This window comes from Meriones unguiculatus, chromosome 3 (genome assembly GCF_030254825.1).
Source record: "Meriones unguiculatus strain TT.TT164.6M chromosome 3, Bangor_MerUng_6.1, whole genome shotgun sequence".
NCBI classification, from domain to species: Eukaryota; Metazoa; Chordata; class Mammalia; order Rodentia; family Muridae; genus Meriones; species Meriones unguiculatus.
This window is the reverse complement of record NC_083351.1, coordinates 25,595,724-25,611,741: the sequence shown is the minus strand read 5'-3', so window position 1 is coordinate 25,611,741 and position 16,018 is coordinate 25,595,724. Positions and strand designations below refer to the sequence as shown.

At 50.6% G+C, this 16,018-nt stretch overlaps 1 protein-coding gene across 1 annotated transcript in view; it reads left to right on the top strand.

The window, feature by feature from the left end:
* Positions 1–16,018, top strand: part of Grik3 (glutamate ionotropic receptor kainate type subunit 3) — a 217,858-nt gene that overhangs the window by 134,484 nt on the left and 67,356 nt on the right. Inside the window, exons 3-5 of the mRNA XM_060379565.1 lie at positions 5,404–5,661; positions 12,885–13,066; positions 15,137–15,190. Coding sequence (XP_060235548.1) covers positions 5,404–5,661; positions 12,885–13,066; positions 15,137–15,190 — 494 coding nt within the window. The remainder of the gene's footprint in view (positions 1–5,403; positions 5,662–12,884; positions 13,067–15,136; positions 15,191–16,018) is intronic.

Sequence of the window (16,018 nt, the reverse complement as noted above, 5' to 3'; positions counted from 1 at the left end):
GCTCAGGAAGTGAACCCAGGCCTGGGAACTGCAGGGAATGATGCAGGAGAGAAGAGTGAAATCGGCTTGGCCGGCGAGTACTCAGAAGAAACAAACCTGTCTAAACCCGATCAAGACAACATCCCTAGCACCCAGATCAAGCCAGAGACCAGACAAGGCCTCCTATGCCTCTGGGAGGCCCTGTGCCATGCCACCTACTTGTGGCTCCCACGGCTCCATGCTGTTGCCATGTGCTGATTCAGCCTGTCCTCAGAGGTCACGAGGTTAAAATCGCTCCGCATCTCCATTTTGAGCCCTGCTTGTTACCAGGCCCCAGGACCGGCCTCTGAGAGTCATCTGTAGCGTTGACCCCAGCAGCACTCCCCGGCCTGCTCTCAGTGAGGCGATCCACTAGAGAAAGGACAACAGACTGATGACCCTTTGAAAAGCGCTTCACACTCTCCGCCAGCCCTTGAGCCGCTCCCGCTCGGGAGGGAGTGTTACTAGCATGGCGTTTCCATGAACGGCCACGTGCTTGTCTTCCGGGGCAGAGTTACCCCGTTTGGTTGAGTTTATTTTTAGGAGCTGAAGCATGGGGTCACGGCGTTCAGCCAAACAGTTTCATAGGTGGTTGCACAAATCTGCATTCCCACGGCAGCACAGGGCTGGCAGGTGTTCTGCATGGGAGCTGACATGCAGGAAGGTCAGACTTTTTCAGGTTTCAACCGTTCTGCAGATCTTTCGAAGTGGTTATCCTGTTGTGGTTTTCTTTTCTACTTCTCTGACGATTAGACAGTGGAAGTACCTTTTAATGGGGGAAGGCCTCGTTTTGTGCTTCTGTGTCCCATTGCCCCGTAAGACCTAACATGCCCCGCTCTGCTAATCTGAATATTGAATAGGTCACTTGAATATCCTTTTTCCCTTTTATGGAATCTTTCAATGACCTTTTAAAAATTGAGTTGTTTGGTTATGAGTCTCCGCATCTGCTTTGATACACTGCTAGGTAGAATCTTTCAGAGGCCTTCTGTGGTAGGCTCCTGTCCTGTTACTTGTTTTCTCCTACTTCCCCTGTCCACCTCATTTGTCTATCTAAGTGGGGATTGATCATCTTACTTCAGGTCCCCCTTCTTGTTTATCTTCTTTAGGTGTATAGATTTTAGTATGTTTATCCTATCTTATAGGTCTGTATAAGTGAGTATATACCGTGTGTGTCTTTCTGCTCTTGGGAAACCTCACTCAGGATGATCTTTTCTAGATCCCACCATTTGCCTGCAAATTTCATGATTTCCTTGTTTTTAATTGCTGAGTAGTATTCCATTGTGTAAAAGTACCACAATTTCTGTATCTATTCCTTCATTGAGGGACATCTGGTTTATTTCCAGGTTCTGGCTATTATGAATAAAGCTGCTAGAAACATGGTTGAGCAAATGTACTTGTTGTGTACTTGAGCTTCTTTTGGTTATATGCCTAGGAGCAGTATAGCTGGATCTTTTTTTTTTTAATTTTTTTTTATAGCTGGATGTTGAGGAAGCCCTATTCCTAATTGTCTGAGAAAGTGCCAGATTGATTTCCAAAGTTTACATTCCCACCAGCAACGGAGGAGGGTTCCCAATTCTCCACAACCTCTCCAGCAAGAAGGAAGGGGATGTTAGTATGACCTAGAGAGGACAGAAGCTCCACAAGGACAAATATATCAGGGCACGGGGCACTTTATGAGACTGTTTCTCCAACCAAGGACCATGTAAGGCTATAACCTAGAACCCCTGCTCAGATGTAGCCTATGGTAGCTCAGTAAGCAAGTGGGTTACCCTAGTAAGGGGACCAGGAACTATGTCTGACATGAACTCAACAACTGGCTCCTTTACCTCCCTCACCCCACCAAGGAGGAAGAGTCTTGCTAGGCCACAGAGGAGGACATAGCAGCCAGTCCTGAAGATACCTGATAAGCTAGGGTCCGATGGAAGGGGAGGAGGACCTCCCTTATCAGTGGACTTGGAATGGGCAGGGAGATGAGGGAGGAAAGGTGGGATTGGGAGGGAATGAGGGAGGGAGCTATGGCTGGGATACAAAGTAAATAACCTGTGATTAATATAAAAAATTAAAATAAAATAAAAAAGAGTCATTTTGGGAGTGAGTGAATAATACATTTATATATTTACTATATTCATTATATGTGGGGTTGTCTTTAATACTTTCTCAGTAGTTGTATCTAATGAGAAGCAAAGTCCTTAATTATAAGAAGTTTGATTTATTAAAATTCTCATTGTGTGTTCTGGTTGAGAACTCTTTTCCTGTTTTAAAGACAGTGTCCTCTGTTTTCTTCTAGGAGTTCTGTAGTTGTGTCTTTCACGGTTGGCTCTCTGATCTATCCTGAGTGATTTTCTGTATGTGGTGAGACATGTATGTTGAGATATTTTTTCTTGTATGCAAGGTTGGTAGGATAGATTCAACTTCACCAAACCTTTTGCCTAGAAGGATGTTTCTATCTAGTCAATTTTCTGTTAACAAACAAAAGCTAGAGATGGATGAGGGGACCATCAAAAAAAGAAAAACAAACCGATCAGCACGTAGTTAAACAATGGAATTTTAGTCAGCCAGAAAGGAATGAACTCAGGTAGGAGTGCAGCTCAGTGGTAGAGTTTGTCTGGCATGTTCCTTGGTTCCATATGTCTCTCTCCTTCTCTCTCACAAACATGCACACACACACAAACCACACACAGAGAAAGACATACAGAAAGACACACACACACACAGAGACATACATAGACACAGACACACACACACAGATGTAGGTGGGGGAAGAGAGGCTTTAGTATATGGCACTGTATCTCAGTTTTTCAAATCTGGCAGGTAGCCTCCCTCTTCCACAGATGGCAGCAACACTGTCTGATCCTCCAGGCATTTCTTTTGCTGGGCCAGCTTTCACTGAACACCCCCGCCCCTTCCCCAGGAGCTTCACATTCTCCTGGTCTGTACTTCTTTTGATCTTTGATTTTTCAGGCTGCATTCCTCAGGAGTTTCATAAGGACCTTCCAAGGAGATGCACTTAGGCCCAGTTCTGAGGCATCCAGTGATAATTAATTGTTCCTAGATGGAAGTTACCACCACCATCACCCCAACCCCGTGAGCTGGATTCAGCCACCTTAGGGCAAGTGGGGTGAGGGGAGACAGCAACACAAAACCTGGCACCAACTACCCCACCAGCTCTGGCTGAATTAGTCCTTTCTCCTGCTTGAGGCCCAGGAGGCCTTTCGCCATTAAAAGGAACTTTCACTATTGCCTTTATTTTGAAATGTTTTTGTGGAAAATTAAAAGAAGAATGTCTGCCAGGCAGGCTCTGAGCCAGCAGCCCAGAAAGCACTGTTTTCTTCCAAGCCTGGCCAGAGCAGGCTGGAATCGACCCAGCACTCCCCAGGCTCCTCTGCCTGCACTTATTCTCTGGGTGGCTCAATTCCTTTTAAGACATAAATTGATTGGGATAATTTCAGCTATAACTACAATTGCCATGGAAGGGGGGTTGTATTCAGGCTGGGAACTCCTACAATGACTGTGAACCATTGAGTTACTATAAAATGACCAGAAAATGGATTCAAAATTGAAGCCACAAATAATGTAATTACTGCTGTGTATGCACGGGACTGCCAGGACAAGGTTGGCTGCTGCCTTGCAAACATCTGGAAGCAAGGGTGCTGTTGTCGCCGATGCTGTGGCTGTGATAACCCCTGTCCTGGGCCTTGTTGATAGCAGGGTTCTTCCATCCTGCAGGATCCTCAGAAAGTAGAAGAAACAGAGGGACTAACTAGAAAACAGATGTAGAGAGGGGACAAGGAGAAAAAAAAGCAATGAAAATCAGGAATGATCCCAAGTAGGTCTAGACTCTGGAGCTTTAAGAGAATGGAGTCCAGTGTGGACATCACTGTCATCCATCACCACCACAAACATCAGAACCACAATTCTTGTCATCCCTATCTATGCTATCACCCCCATCCCTACCTCTACTGCCATCATCTCCATCATTGCTGTGACAACATCTTTATCATCACTAGTCTTGCCAACACCAACACCATCCCTCCTAATGTCCTCACTACCATCATTTCTCCAACAAAAACATCTTTATAGCAGCAGCACCCATGGCTACTGTGGTTTGCAGTAGCCTCATTTTTGTCTCCTTTTCTCTCTCCACTCACATCTCTTGCCATCCCTGAAGGCTGCATCTCCATGACTGCAATGCCAGAGACATCTTTATCACCAGCCCTGCCCTCCACACCAACACCAGCATCTCAGCACTGTCTTCTGCATCATATACCTTGCGCCTGCTCTACTGTGCCCTGACTCAGTCAGAGATAATTCTCAGCCCTTAGTCCAGGATAGGAGCATCACAGAAGGGGGTGGAAAATTTAAGGATGAAAGATATGCTGCATTCTTGGGTTGCCTTTTTCAACGTCAGAGCAAAGTGGGGACCCATGAGGAAGATTTTTTTGGAGCGGTGCAGGGGGAATGACACAAGCTGTTTAGTCAAGTCTTCAGCCTGAGCATGCTAGCAAGGGTGTACATCCTTTTTAAAAAACTCCTATTTGGTGTGGTGTGGTGGTGGTGCTGGTGTGTGTGTATGTGTGTGTGTGTGTGTGTGTGTGTATGTGTGTGTGTGTGTGTGTGTGTGTGTGTGTGTGCGTGCATGTATGTAAAAGAGAAGGGACGGGATGGGGATTGGTGCATTCATCATGGTAGGAGGAAAAGACAGACTTTGTTTTACAATGTGCCTGCCTTCCCAATGGAATTTAGTCTTGGAGGCCCCATTTTGTAGACCTTTGAAGCAAAATCTCCAGGGTACAGAGCTTAGAGAATTGGGGAGGGGAGACTGGAGCTGCTGTTAGAGGCTGGGCAGTGATGGCTTCCCTAATAAGACATACAGATACAGAGACCCCTGGGAAAGGAGAGAGTCAGACGGATAGCTGAAGGAATGAGTGTTCTCACTGTGCTTGGGGAATGTCCTGGAAGTCAGCAGGACTGTAGCGCTATGAGAGAGACGGACAAAGGCGGGAGATGAAGCAGGAAGTAGCAGTGGTCATAGGAACAGGGGTGAAGGAAAGCTGCAGTGCGTAGTTCTTCTAGGGTCACGATAAGAACTTCAGCTTTTACACCGATGGAGAGCAAAGATGTGACATGAGCCTCCATGTAGGCCCGTTCTGGCCGCTAAGTGTGGAGATGACAGGGAGGGTGGCGGGTGTCTACTGCAGGAAGATGATGGCAGTGGCTTTGCTCCAATGGCCGTGTAGGGTGGCATCCATGCTGGCTTGGTCTATGGGTATGTCTGTCTTGGTCTATGGGTATGTTTGGCTCTTTTCTCCACTTGTTCATGCAATGGTAACGCTCCCAGCACACACAGCACCTCACTGACCTGTGTCGCCCCCCACTCTGTTGCAGCCTGTGACCAGTTGGCGCTGGGCGTAGTAGCCATCTTTGGGCCATCCCAGGGCTCCTGCACCAATGCTGTCCAGTCCATCTGCAACGCCTTGGAGGTGCCCCACATCCAACTGCGCTGGAAGCACCACCCCCTGGACAACAAGGACACCTTCTACGTGAACCTCTACCCTGACTACGCCTCCCTCAGCCACGCCATCCTCGATTTGGTCCAGTCCCTCAAGTGGCGGTCAGCCACGGTGGTCTATGATGATAGTACAGGTGAGTGGCCAGACCTGCCAAGGCTGGGAGGAAGAGGGAGGGGGCAGAGTCCCAAGATGAGGGCCATCTGCTTGCCTAGCACAGCTGGCCTCGGAGGAGAAGGTCCCGTCTTCCACCAGGCACCAACAGCAGCCCGTTACACTGACCCCTTGCACCTGGGTCTCACACCCATGCAACACCAGCCACACACACATGCCCCTTACTCAACCCCATCCTGGCTCATACCTGTCTCTTCCCTCCATATGCAGAGTCCTGAGATATGTGGTTGGCACTTGCCAAGCATTGACCTGTGCTCACACTTCCACGGCCACATAACCCCCACCTGCACTCCTACATCGGTACCCTCCCACCTGCAGGAGGTGTGTCTGTATTCTCCACATCCGTTCCCAGTTTGCTCACGGTGTGGCCTGGTGTTCGGGCTGTTTGTGCCGTGTGTAAATCCCAGCTCTCCTGCCTGCTGGCTGGGTTGCCACTCTGTACATTTATCTCCTCGTGGGGAGTCTCTGGAATTAAGAGGGGGAGATCGTAATTAGAAACCTGGCTCAGAGCTCAGAGGAAGGTTAGTTCCTGATCCCGCTGACAACTGCACGCAGCACCCTCCTCCCAATCCCTTGCCTACTCTCAGGTACTCCTGTTCATGCCCGACTGTGCTCATATGCCGGCCTCCTTCCTACTTACATGATTGCTGACCCCAGCTAAGGCCAGGTTCGTAGAAACGGGCTCCGGGCTTGAGTCTCATCCTCCAGAGGGAAGGAAGGAAAAGCCTGGGCTCTGAGTTTCAGCTGAGGCTGGACCACAACCCCACTCCTACCCCCAGGGCAGAGGCACCCGTCCTGCACTCACGCCCTGCCTGCTAGACTCACATCGGCATTCATTCCTCTACACAGGCCTGCTTAGCCCTGCCTAGCCATCCAAATCTATCATGGTGCTTACCTTCCAGAACCCTCTTAGAATAACATGTTACCCTTTACTTCCCCTTGGTGAGCTCCTGGAGCAGAGCCACTAAGGGTCCAGCAAACATTCTGGGTCTTTCCTTTTGATCTTGGGATCAGTGACAAATCCCCAGCTGCTGTCTTGGCAAAATGTGCACTATGGGTGAACGCAGAGAGGGTCAGGAGAGGAGGGGAGACCTGCCTTCATCTTCAGTGGCCCTGAGGAGGCTTGCTGTCTGGAGACAGAGCGGGCAGACCTCGGTGCATGGGGGTGCACGGGAGAGACTGCTGTGTGTAGCGAAAGTCAGGCAGTGCTGGGAGTGTCTCTTTTAATCCTGCAAGTCTCCCAGTGAGTCTGTGGCATGGTAAATCAGAAGCAAGGCAACAGACGCAGCAAGGTAACAGACCCCGCCCACTGTCAGCAGCTAGGATCACAGCCCGCACAATGCTGCAGGTCTGTCGGAACCCAAGGCCACTACTGTCATCCGGCACTGAGATGGCTCCCTCCACCCCCCTTCTTTCCAATGACTTGAATCTCAACACAGTTCTTAGCCGAGCCTCTTCAGAGACAGTGACCTTGGCAAGTCACTTAACCCATCTGGCCTGGCTCTTTCCATGTGTGTGGAGAGGTAGAGTACCCAGCCTTGAAAAGCCCTCCAGCTCTCAGCTACTTGCAGCTCCATGTCAGCTCTCGATTAGCTCCTAATGGGGACTGGGAAGAGCGGGATGGAAACCCCACAGACAAAATGATCGGATGCCGTTTATCCATCTCAGAGTTCTGTAAACAGCTAGAGTGATGTGTTACTAGCAGTGCTCAAAAGCCAGTCCACCCCTGAGATCCCAGCTCAAGGCTCTGTCACTGTGGGGCACTCCACAGTGCCCAGTCCCCTCTGGCATCTCTGCAGCTTGGTGGCCCTATCTTTCTAAAGCAGTGGTTCTCAACCTTCCTGATGCTGTGACCCTTTTACAGCTCTTCATGTTCTGGTGACCCCAAACCATAAAATCATTTTATTGCTATTCTGTAGCTCTAATTTTGCTTCTGTTACGAATTGTAATATAAATATTTGATATGCAGGATATTTGATACATCACCCCCTATGGGGTTCGTGACCCACAGGTGGAGAACCTCCGTGGAAAGCTTGCCTGGGACCCCATTTCTGCTACCAGACTGTGGGGTTCTCTGTGCCTCCAGGACTTAGCACAGGGATTGATATCATACGGACATTTTACAGAACTGGTTGAACTGACTTAGGGTGGGTTGGAAATCATATTGAATTCAACTCTATGTCTTGCAGGAAGTGATATAAGGGTGCAGAAATAAAGATACCACTACCCTGTTTTATTTTTGAAGAGTTAATCATATTCTAGGAGAGCAGGTGTGTTGCTCTGAACAAAATCTCAAACGTTTGATTTTTACCAAAGAAGACGTGGGAGCCAGATGCTGGGGTGAAAGCTTATAAGCTCAGAGAGGCAGAGAAAGCACCCAGCTGACCTTCCTCCTCAGCCTGTGTCACAGAAGGAAAAGGAAGCTTCCTTCCCCACACCAAACTGAATCTTTCTCCCTTCTACTTCTTGTTTGTCTCCCTGTCTGTCCTCCTGACTTCCTCTCACTATCTATGTTTTTTTTTCCCCCATGTATACTCCTGTCTGCTAGTTGCTTGCTCCACCTCTTGACCTAGGTTAAATTTATTTAATCCCATTTACAGAAAGCTCTTGGATTAAAGGTGTGTGCTAGGGCTGAGCCACACTGCAACCAGAAACAGGTTATTCCAGTAAACAATGCAATCTTGGGGTTCACAGTGTGATCAGATATCCTGCAACACGGGTGCCCAGTGATAGGTCACTGGTAACTCTTGGCCATCAGAGCTGAGAATCAAGTAGCAAGGACAAATAGTGAGAGCTCCAGATAGCTACATAGGGAGAGAGCTTTGTGAACTTGGCTGGTGTGTGATGATTTACCAGAGGAAGAGAGAGATTTGTCCTGGGCCTTGAAGATAGAGAGACCGAAGGACAGAATAAGGCATGTTGTGGGCACAGCAGGTAGAAAGAACTGTGTGAGCAGAGGAGAGGAGGTGGGACAGGATGGGCCAGTGTTATGGAGATTCCAGCCTCAGCTGGGAAGAGGGTTGAGTATGAGTGTGAGCAGAGAAAACCAGACAGGCAAGATTCACCTGGCTGTGCAGGGCTGACACCCGGCCTCAGGCTTCAGACTTTTATGTTTCGAGTAACCAAGCACTACCGAGTGTTCTCAAGCATAGCCTTGGAATAATGAAAGATGAGTTTCGGCAGGCACCCCAGAGAGCAGCGGACGAGGAAGGCTGGAAGGAGAGCAAAATGCTGGGGGGATTGGATGGTCCCCACTGCAGCAAAGGAGGTGCGACTTTTCCTCAAGGTGTTGCTCAGAAGAGAACCTGGGATCAGAACAGAAGAGAAGAAACAGACGTGGACAGGATGGCTATAGTGTCACGGGTAGAGTGGGCAGAGCAGATGCTGGCTGGAACCATTGCGGAGGGTGCGGGGCCTCCAGGCTGTGTGCTGTGGGAGGGCAAGGCTTGACAAAGACCTATGCCAGGATGACAGGGCACCATGCTGATGGCTCTGCTCAGAGCTAACACTTAAGCCTGGAGCTTCCTGTCTTTGAGCCCATCGCTCTACCCACAAATCCTTGTCCCTCCATCCTCAGGTCTGATGGCCCGGAATTGCCAGTGACCTCTAGATGGTACCATTTCCGCTATTTTTTTTTTTTTTTTTTTGTACAGGATACTAGAAATCAAACCCAGGCCATTGCATTACCACTGAGTTCCACTCCCAGAACTCCACTCTCTCATAATCTGATTAACCATTCAAAAAAAATAAAAAGGTGGGATGGCTGCGCCTTCATTTCTCCGCCTGCCCAGTGCCTAATGGGCTTTTTTTTTCTTGCAATATTTCATCAGCATTTAATTCAGTTTGATTTTCAATTTGTCTCAATTTAGTTCAGTTTAGGAAGTACTTATGGCCGAGGAAATGAGATATGGGGCTCGATCAGGAGAACAGTGGGTTCTAGGATTCAGAGCCGCAGTCAACAGTGACGTAATAATGCAAATAGGCCGTGGGAAGCAGCAGGCAGAAGGCAGAAGGCACGCTCCTTCAACCACGGCATTTCGCCAGGGCTGGACCACCACCCTTTGGGGAGCACGGTGGGTTCAGCAATGTGTGTGGCAGGGCTGTGCCCACATTTTAGCTGATGGGACAACCCAGCAAATCGCTTCAAGTGATCACCACTTTGTTTTCTGGTGGCTACGGGGGTGTGGGGCTGGATCTTTCTAGGGTTTGTTTAGCAGCTTGACAGGGTCGGAGTGCTGGCCTGACTGTTCACACTCCTCTTGACCTTCTTCTCCTTGGCACACGAGTGTTGCTGCAGCTCCAGACATCACCTCCGATGCCGACACCCCAAGCTGGAAGGAGACAAAGAAATTTGTCTAAGTGTGACTCATAACCCTCATCCATACGAAAGGTCTGCCTTTGAACCTTCTAGAAGACAACTCATGGGGTGCCAACCACTCCTAGGCACTGTCAAGTGGGAGTAAGATGGCCACTGACTGGCTCTTTACAGTCATGAGGACTGGCACCTTACCACACTTTTTGAGGCATGTCAGCCGAGGACGCATCTGCTAGCCCTTTTTACAATAAGCCATGTAACAAACCACCTCCACCCCCAAAATCCAGTGGCCTAAAACAACAAACATTTCTTTAGCTCCTGAGTCCACAAGGGCAGTGGCTCACTGGGCCTGGCCAGCTGCTACTTTGCCTTCAGCTGGCTTACTTGCCTGCCTGCTGGTAGCTTTAGCCTGGCCTTGGCTCTCTTCCGTGTGTTTCTGTCCCCCAGCAGGCTCATCCAGGCATTGTTGTCCTAACTATGGCCAAGGAGCAAGAGAATCAGCCAGGATGGAGTTCTATCATGCCTGCTAATATGGCACTGACCAAACCAAACGACAGTGTTGAGCCTGGTGGGCGGGCACTGCCCGGCTCCATGCAAAGGGTATGGGTCTGGGGGACGGGGTGAGGAGTTTGGCTTATCCTTTTCACAGCAGTGGCCTCAAGGAGAGTGGCTGTGGAGGAGGTGACCTTTGAGCCATGCCATGTTTCCATCTTCCTAATCCAATCTGTGCACAAGCTCCTGCCAGGGCTGAAAGGAAAAGGTTTAGGGAGGAAAAGAGCTGTAAGGTGGAGAAAAATGTCTCTGCCTAGAAGGCAAAACACGGCTGCTCAAAACCCAGTCCCACCTGTGGCCTGGTTCAGAACTAAGGGTGCTCCCTTAACCTCCGTGCCCCTCCAAGTCCTTACCTGTCCCACCAGCGTGAAGGTTGCTGTTCTGTGTGCCTCCCGGGATCCAGACGGAGATGGTAAAATGGGGCTATGAGCACAAAAGTGCTTCGTAAGTGAAAAAAAAAAAAATGCCATTCCAACAACCGTGATTCAGTGTGGATATTCTGGGAGGGATTGATTAAGGCAGGCAGAGAGGCTCAGTCTCAGGCAGACACAGACAGCCCGGTCCTCTGGAGGTGGGCCAGAAGGAGCCCCCGTCTCCTTGGGGACTACACTGATGGGAAGGGAGTCTGACATTTGCTGCTGGAGAATGTGGGTCGTTATGCATTACACGGGGTGATGTGCTCTGTGACAAACGGGCCCTGGTGGCTTCCACTCCAGCGTCCAGACTGTTCCCGCCGTCCTCGTGATCTGGGTCTCCAGAGCCCACGGGCCTGCTAACGCTCAACAGGGTCAGAAAAAAATGAATGGGCAGAAGTGTCGTGCGCATGGAGGGCCTCCAGGTGACAGACGTTGAGAGGCCAGCAGAAACAGCGCAAGAAGTTGAAGCTGGAGAAGGTGGGCCTCTGGGTGGGACAGGGGTAATTTACGGCCCCTCCTATGCTGAGGTCTATTGATCCCTCCCTCTCCTAGGTGTTAGGAACCCAGAGGCCTGTTCGAACCAGGGTTCTTCTACCTGTGTATGCAGAACCCACGAACGTTTTGGAGTTCTTTGGGAGGTTGGCACAAGAGGCTGGTGGAGGAAAACCCCCAGAAAGAAAAGGGGGGACTGGACGGACTTAGGCTGGGTACTAGGGACTGCTTTGGACGCTGGGATTCCATTGGAAGGGTTCTAGAGTTGAACATGAGAGTGGGAGGTGCTGCCTAGATAGGAAACGCTGTGACAGGTGACTACATCCGTTAATTCAGTGCCCATTAGCTTTAGAAATGCAGGGATGCATGTGTGTGTGGTTCTTATTGGCGCCCTCGGAAGATGTTAGAGGACAGCATCAGTTTATGGTACTCTTTGACCCAGAGGTTCAAATGAGCGTCATCAGAACATCTGTCCTCTGCTTTCCATCTTCTCTGACATCCGCCCTAATGGATCCTATCTCTGGTTAGATGTGTTGACCCCGGACCTACACCCACCTTACTTGCAGACAAAGGGTTGTTTCTTACCTAGCACTAATTAATCACAGAACCGCTGCGTTCCTGTCCCCAGAGGACATGCTTGCTTATTGGCCAGGTTGGGGCCATGTGCTTTGTTCCTAGAGCTGGGATGGATTTTTTCCTGAGTCACATAAACTCGGAGTGGGGGAGCACCTCTTCCACTTATTTATCCCAAGGAAAATTAGGATAAGTGCGTGGGGGTGGGGCACAGGTGTGTGACCCACGTGGAGCTGCTGTGCCCACCCGAGCTCAAGGCACAATGCAGAGAGAGAGAGAGCGTGTACCTGCTGGCTCAGCCCCTCCTTCGATGGGGAGGGCCAATGGAGAGCAGCAAGCCGCTTCTCTCCCAGAACCTACCGAGGAGTCAGCAAGAATGGAGCTTGAAATGGGGAAGGAAATGAACTTAATTAGACCTAACCAAGCAATTTGTCTCCAGGAAGTGACATTCCGTTTTCCCCTGGAAGTCCCCAGATTAAGTGGTTTTTACAAAATGCCAAGATGGAGGATAGATTTTTTTTTTCAATGTGGGGAGAGGAAAATAGTAAGTCTATCCAATTACAGAAATGTTGTTTGAGTACTCCCTGAGTGTTGAGGCCCTGGGCCAGGTGCTATGGGGCTCTAGTCATGGCAGAATGAGTGGGGGATGGGGACCAGGCAGAGGAGGCTAGGGGATGAGCCACCTAAGCTGGTGTGGATATTAGGGGGTGTTTGAGGGTAGGGAAACGGTTCTGAATGGAACAAATTAGGAAGGCTCCACGGAGACATCCAAATAGATGCCTGGGGTGGTTTACGCCAGCATGTACATGTGTGTCTTCTGTGTCCCGGGCCCCTCAGGTCTCATCCGGCTGCAGGAACTCATCATGGCCCCCTCCAGGTACAACATCCGCCTGAAGATTCGCCAGCTCCCCATCGACTCGGATGACTCGAGGCCCTTGCTCAAGGAGATGAAGCGGGGCCGGGAGTTCCGCATCATCTTCGACTGCAGCCACACCATGGCAGCCCAGATCCTCAAGCAGGTGGGTGGGTGGGTGCGCGCCAGCCAAGCTGTGGGGTTTGGGTGGGGACCTGCCACGGCTCCACATGCCCTTTTCTAGGCACAGGTAAAGAGCGGGACCCCAGGAAGCATCCTAGCTGTCTCTCCAGCTGGCTGTAAGACCTTAGGGGCCACGATGTCACCCTGTGCCTCAGTTGTACCAGCAATATAATGGTCCTTTTTCTCCAGCTGTGTTAAAATCTGCCCCATGTCACGCCCAGACTCCAGACTGCCCTAGCATAAACACTACCTTCTAGCCCACCTCCACTAGCCTGTCAAGGGGCACGAGAACAGCGCGCTGGTGGTCAGAGGGGAGCGGGGTACAGGGAGAGCCTTGGCTTCTCAGTACAGTCCTCGCTGCCTCTCCCAGGGACTCGTTCCCCACTTCCTAAGTTACTCCCTAAGACTGGGAGACTGCTCTTTAAACAGTGTGTGAGCTCTGCAATGATGGTAGATGAGGAAAATCATTCTCCAGACTGGATGGTCCTCCACTCCCAAACACGACTCAAGCTGTCAACGAAAGCAAGAGGATCATGAGTTCAAGGCTAGTCTGGGCTACATAGTGACATGTGGTGTTAAGAGAGATACAGAGTGTATCTGTGTCCTGGGGCCTCACTCTAAGTCTTGGTAGAGTGCTTACTTAGAATACAGGAGGTCCCAGGTTTAATCCCCTGCACCACGTAATCCACATACGGTGGCACATGCCTGTAATCTCAGCAGTCAGCAGCAGAGGCAGAAGACTCAGAAATTCATTATCATCTTTAGCCATAATACAAGTTCAAGGCCAGCTAGAGATACATGAGGCCCTGCCTAAGGATCAGGAGGAGATTTTTTTTTCACTATTGTCCTGCCTCTTCCCTTCCATGTTCCATAAGGAAAACACCACTATCTCCTCTGTGGACAGAGTCCATTCGTAATCCCACCTCAGGCATCTCTGGGGGCATCTGTGAGACAGGACAGCAGAGATGGTGTTTGTGGCACAGAGCTGGCATTGGGCCTGGGACACCCTCCAGTCCCTGTGGAGGACCCCCATGCTGAAGTCCTGTACCCTTCACTGTCCCAGGGCTTCCCCTCTCTTCCCTGCATGTGTGACAGAATGGCAGTCATAGCATTGGCGTACCCAAGAGGCACTCAGCGGGTATCTGTCCCTCCCCATTGAACCTGAAAGCAGGGCCTATTAGTACAGCCAGATGACAGGTGAAGAAACTGAGGCTGAAGGGAGAGCAGCGGGCCTGAGGTCATCCAGCTGGGAATTCAGATTAATCCCTAGGACTGTCTGACTGGAAAACACATAGAGTTAGAGCTGACGGCCCTGGGCTGAGCTAAAAAGTGGATTAAAGGAGGTTGAGGCCTTTCCTGGCTGCTGGCCTCCTCCCAGCCCTCCCAGTGCAGATGAGGGTGACAGAGATCATGCAGCAGTTCAAGGTATATTTGACCCTGTGGCATTTCCCTCCAGCGCCCTCGGTGAGCCCTGCATGCTGGGGAACTCTGTAGAAAATGCATTACAGTCATTAGTGTTATAGATTACAGGCTGCTAATAAAACACACAGATACATCACACAGAGACCTCGTGCTGCTTGCGACGATAACCCCAGAGGAGCGTGTGGTATGTTGTGCGGCCTGATGGGATCAGGGAAGCATGGAGGTTTCATTGCTCCTAGGGGACACTCATGCTAAGAATTGGTCCCCCGGACCCTGGTTGACTGGGGAAACTCAGCCACGGAGAGCTAGGCTCTTGAGGCAGCCCAGGTTTCTGTCAGCATGTCTGAACGACAGGCCCAGAGACACTGACTGGAAATCCAGACAGCTGGGTATCTCCCTGCTGCCCTGCAGAGCTGGGGGTCTTTTGGACCCCCAGGTGAGTTTTGCCACACCTCGAGGTGGGAACCTGCTGCTGTCTGCCAGCCAGTCCTACCCAAGGTCTCACCCTGAGTCTGAGCAGATAATTTCACACAGCCCACATCCTGTCCTGACCCCCAAGCCCCTTGCCCCCGATGAATGGAGGGCTGCCAGGGAGTTCCGTACTGCCGGCTGACACTCTGCTTCCCCACAGGCCATGGCCATGGGCATGATGACGGAATACTACCACTTTATCTTCACCACTCTGGTAACGTACCTCTGGGTCCTGGGAGGAAGGGTGGGACCTCCATGAATGGGGGTTGCTTGAGCTGGGCCTGGGCCAGCCTGGTGGGGATGAGCGCTATAGTTGGAGGAGACCCAAACCTTCTTAAGGAATAGGGGTGGCTCCAGAGGAGGTCTCAATGATCTATCTGTGACCTGCTCACTTCTGAGAAGCCACGGGCATGGGCTCGGGAGCCAGAGTAGAGAATGGCTTCTCCATGGGCTAGTATGGGGACCCTGGATAAGGGACCAGCCCTCCGTGCCTCTGTTTTTTCCTCTGCAAAATGGGCTTCTACCTCCTTGGGAGGCCTAGGAAGCTGATCAGGCCCAGGGGTGAGAGCAGAGCTTGTTTGGGGTGGAACTGGCGAGAGTGGTCATTGCCACTCTTCAGACTGCCCTCCCCCCCTACATCTATCAAAGGGCCCTCATCACACCTGGGGTGACCACCTTAGATCCTGCACATCCATGCTGAAGTCAGCCCCTTGCACCCACCTGCTGGCTCCAGATGGATTCTGTCCAAACTCTGAGAACATTTAGGGCCATTTAAACCCATTAGAATAATTAGTTGTGGTCTGAGATCAGCAAAATCATGGCATCCTGTGCCAAAGAGGGGACCAGTGCTGAGCTGCCTGGCCTTAGAGCCATCCTCACCCTCCCTCCCTGCAATCTCCCATTCAGGAACTAGTGGCCCCACTCTTGCAGTCCTACAGTCCTCTGGATGATTTGTTCATTTATAGATCACCGGTCACCATTCTTCACCAAGCGTCTGGACGTAGCTGGCGATTCTGCCTTCCTCTACATATCTGGCTCTGAT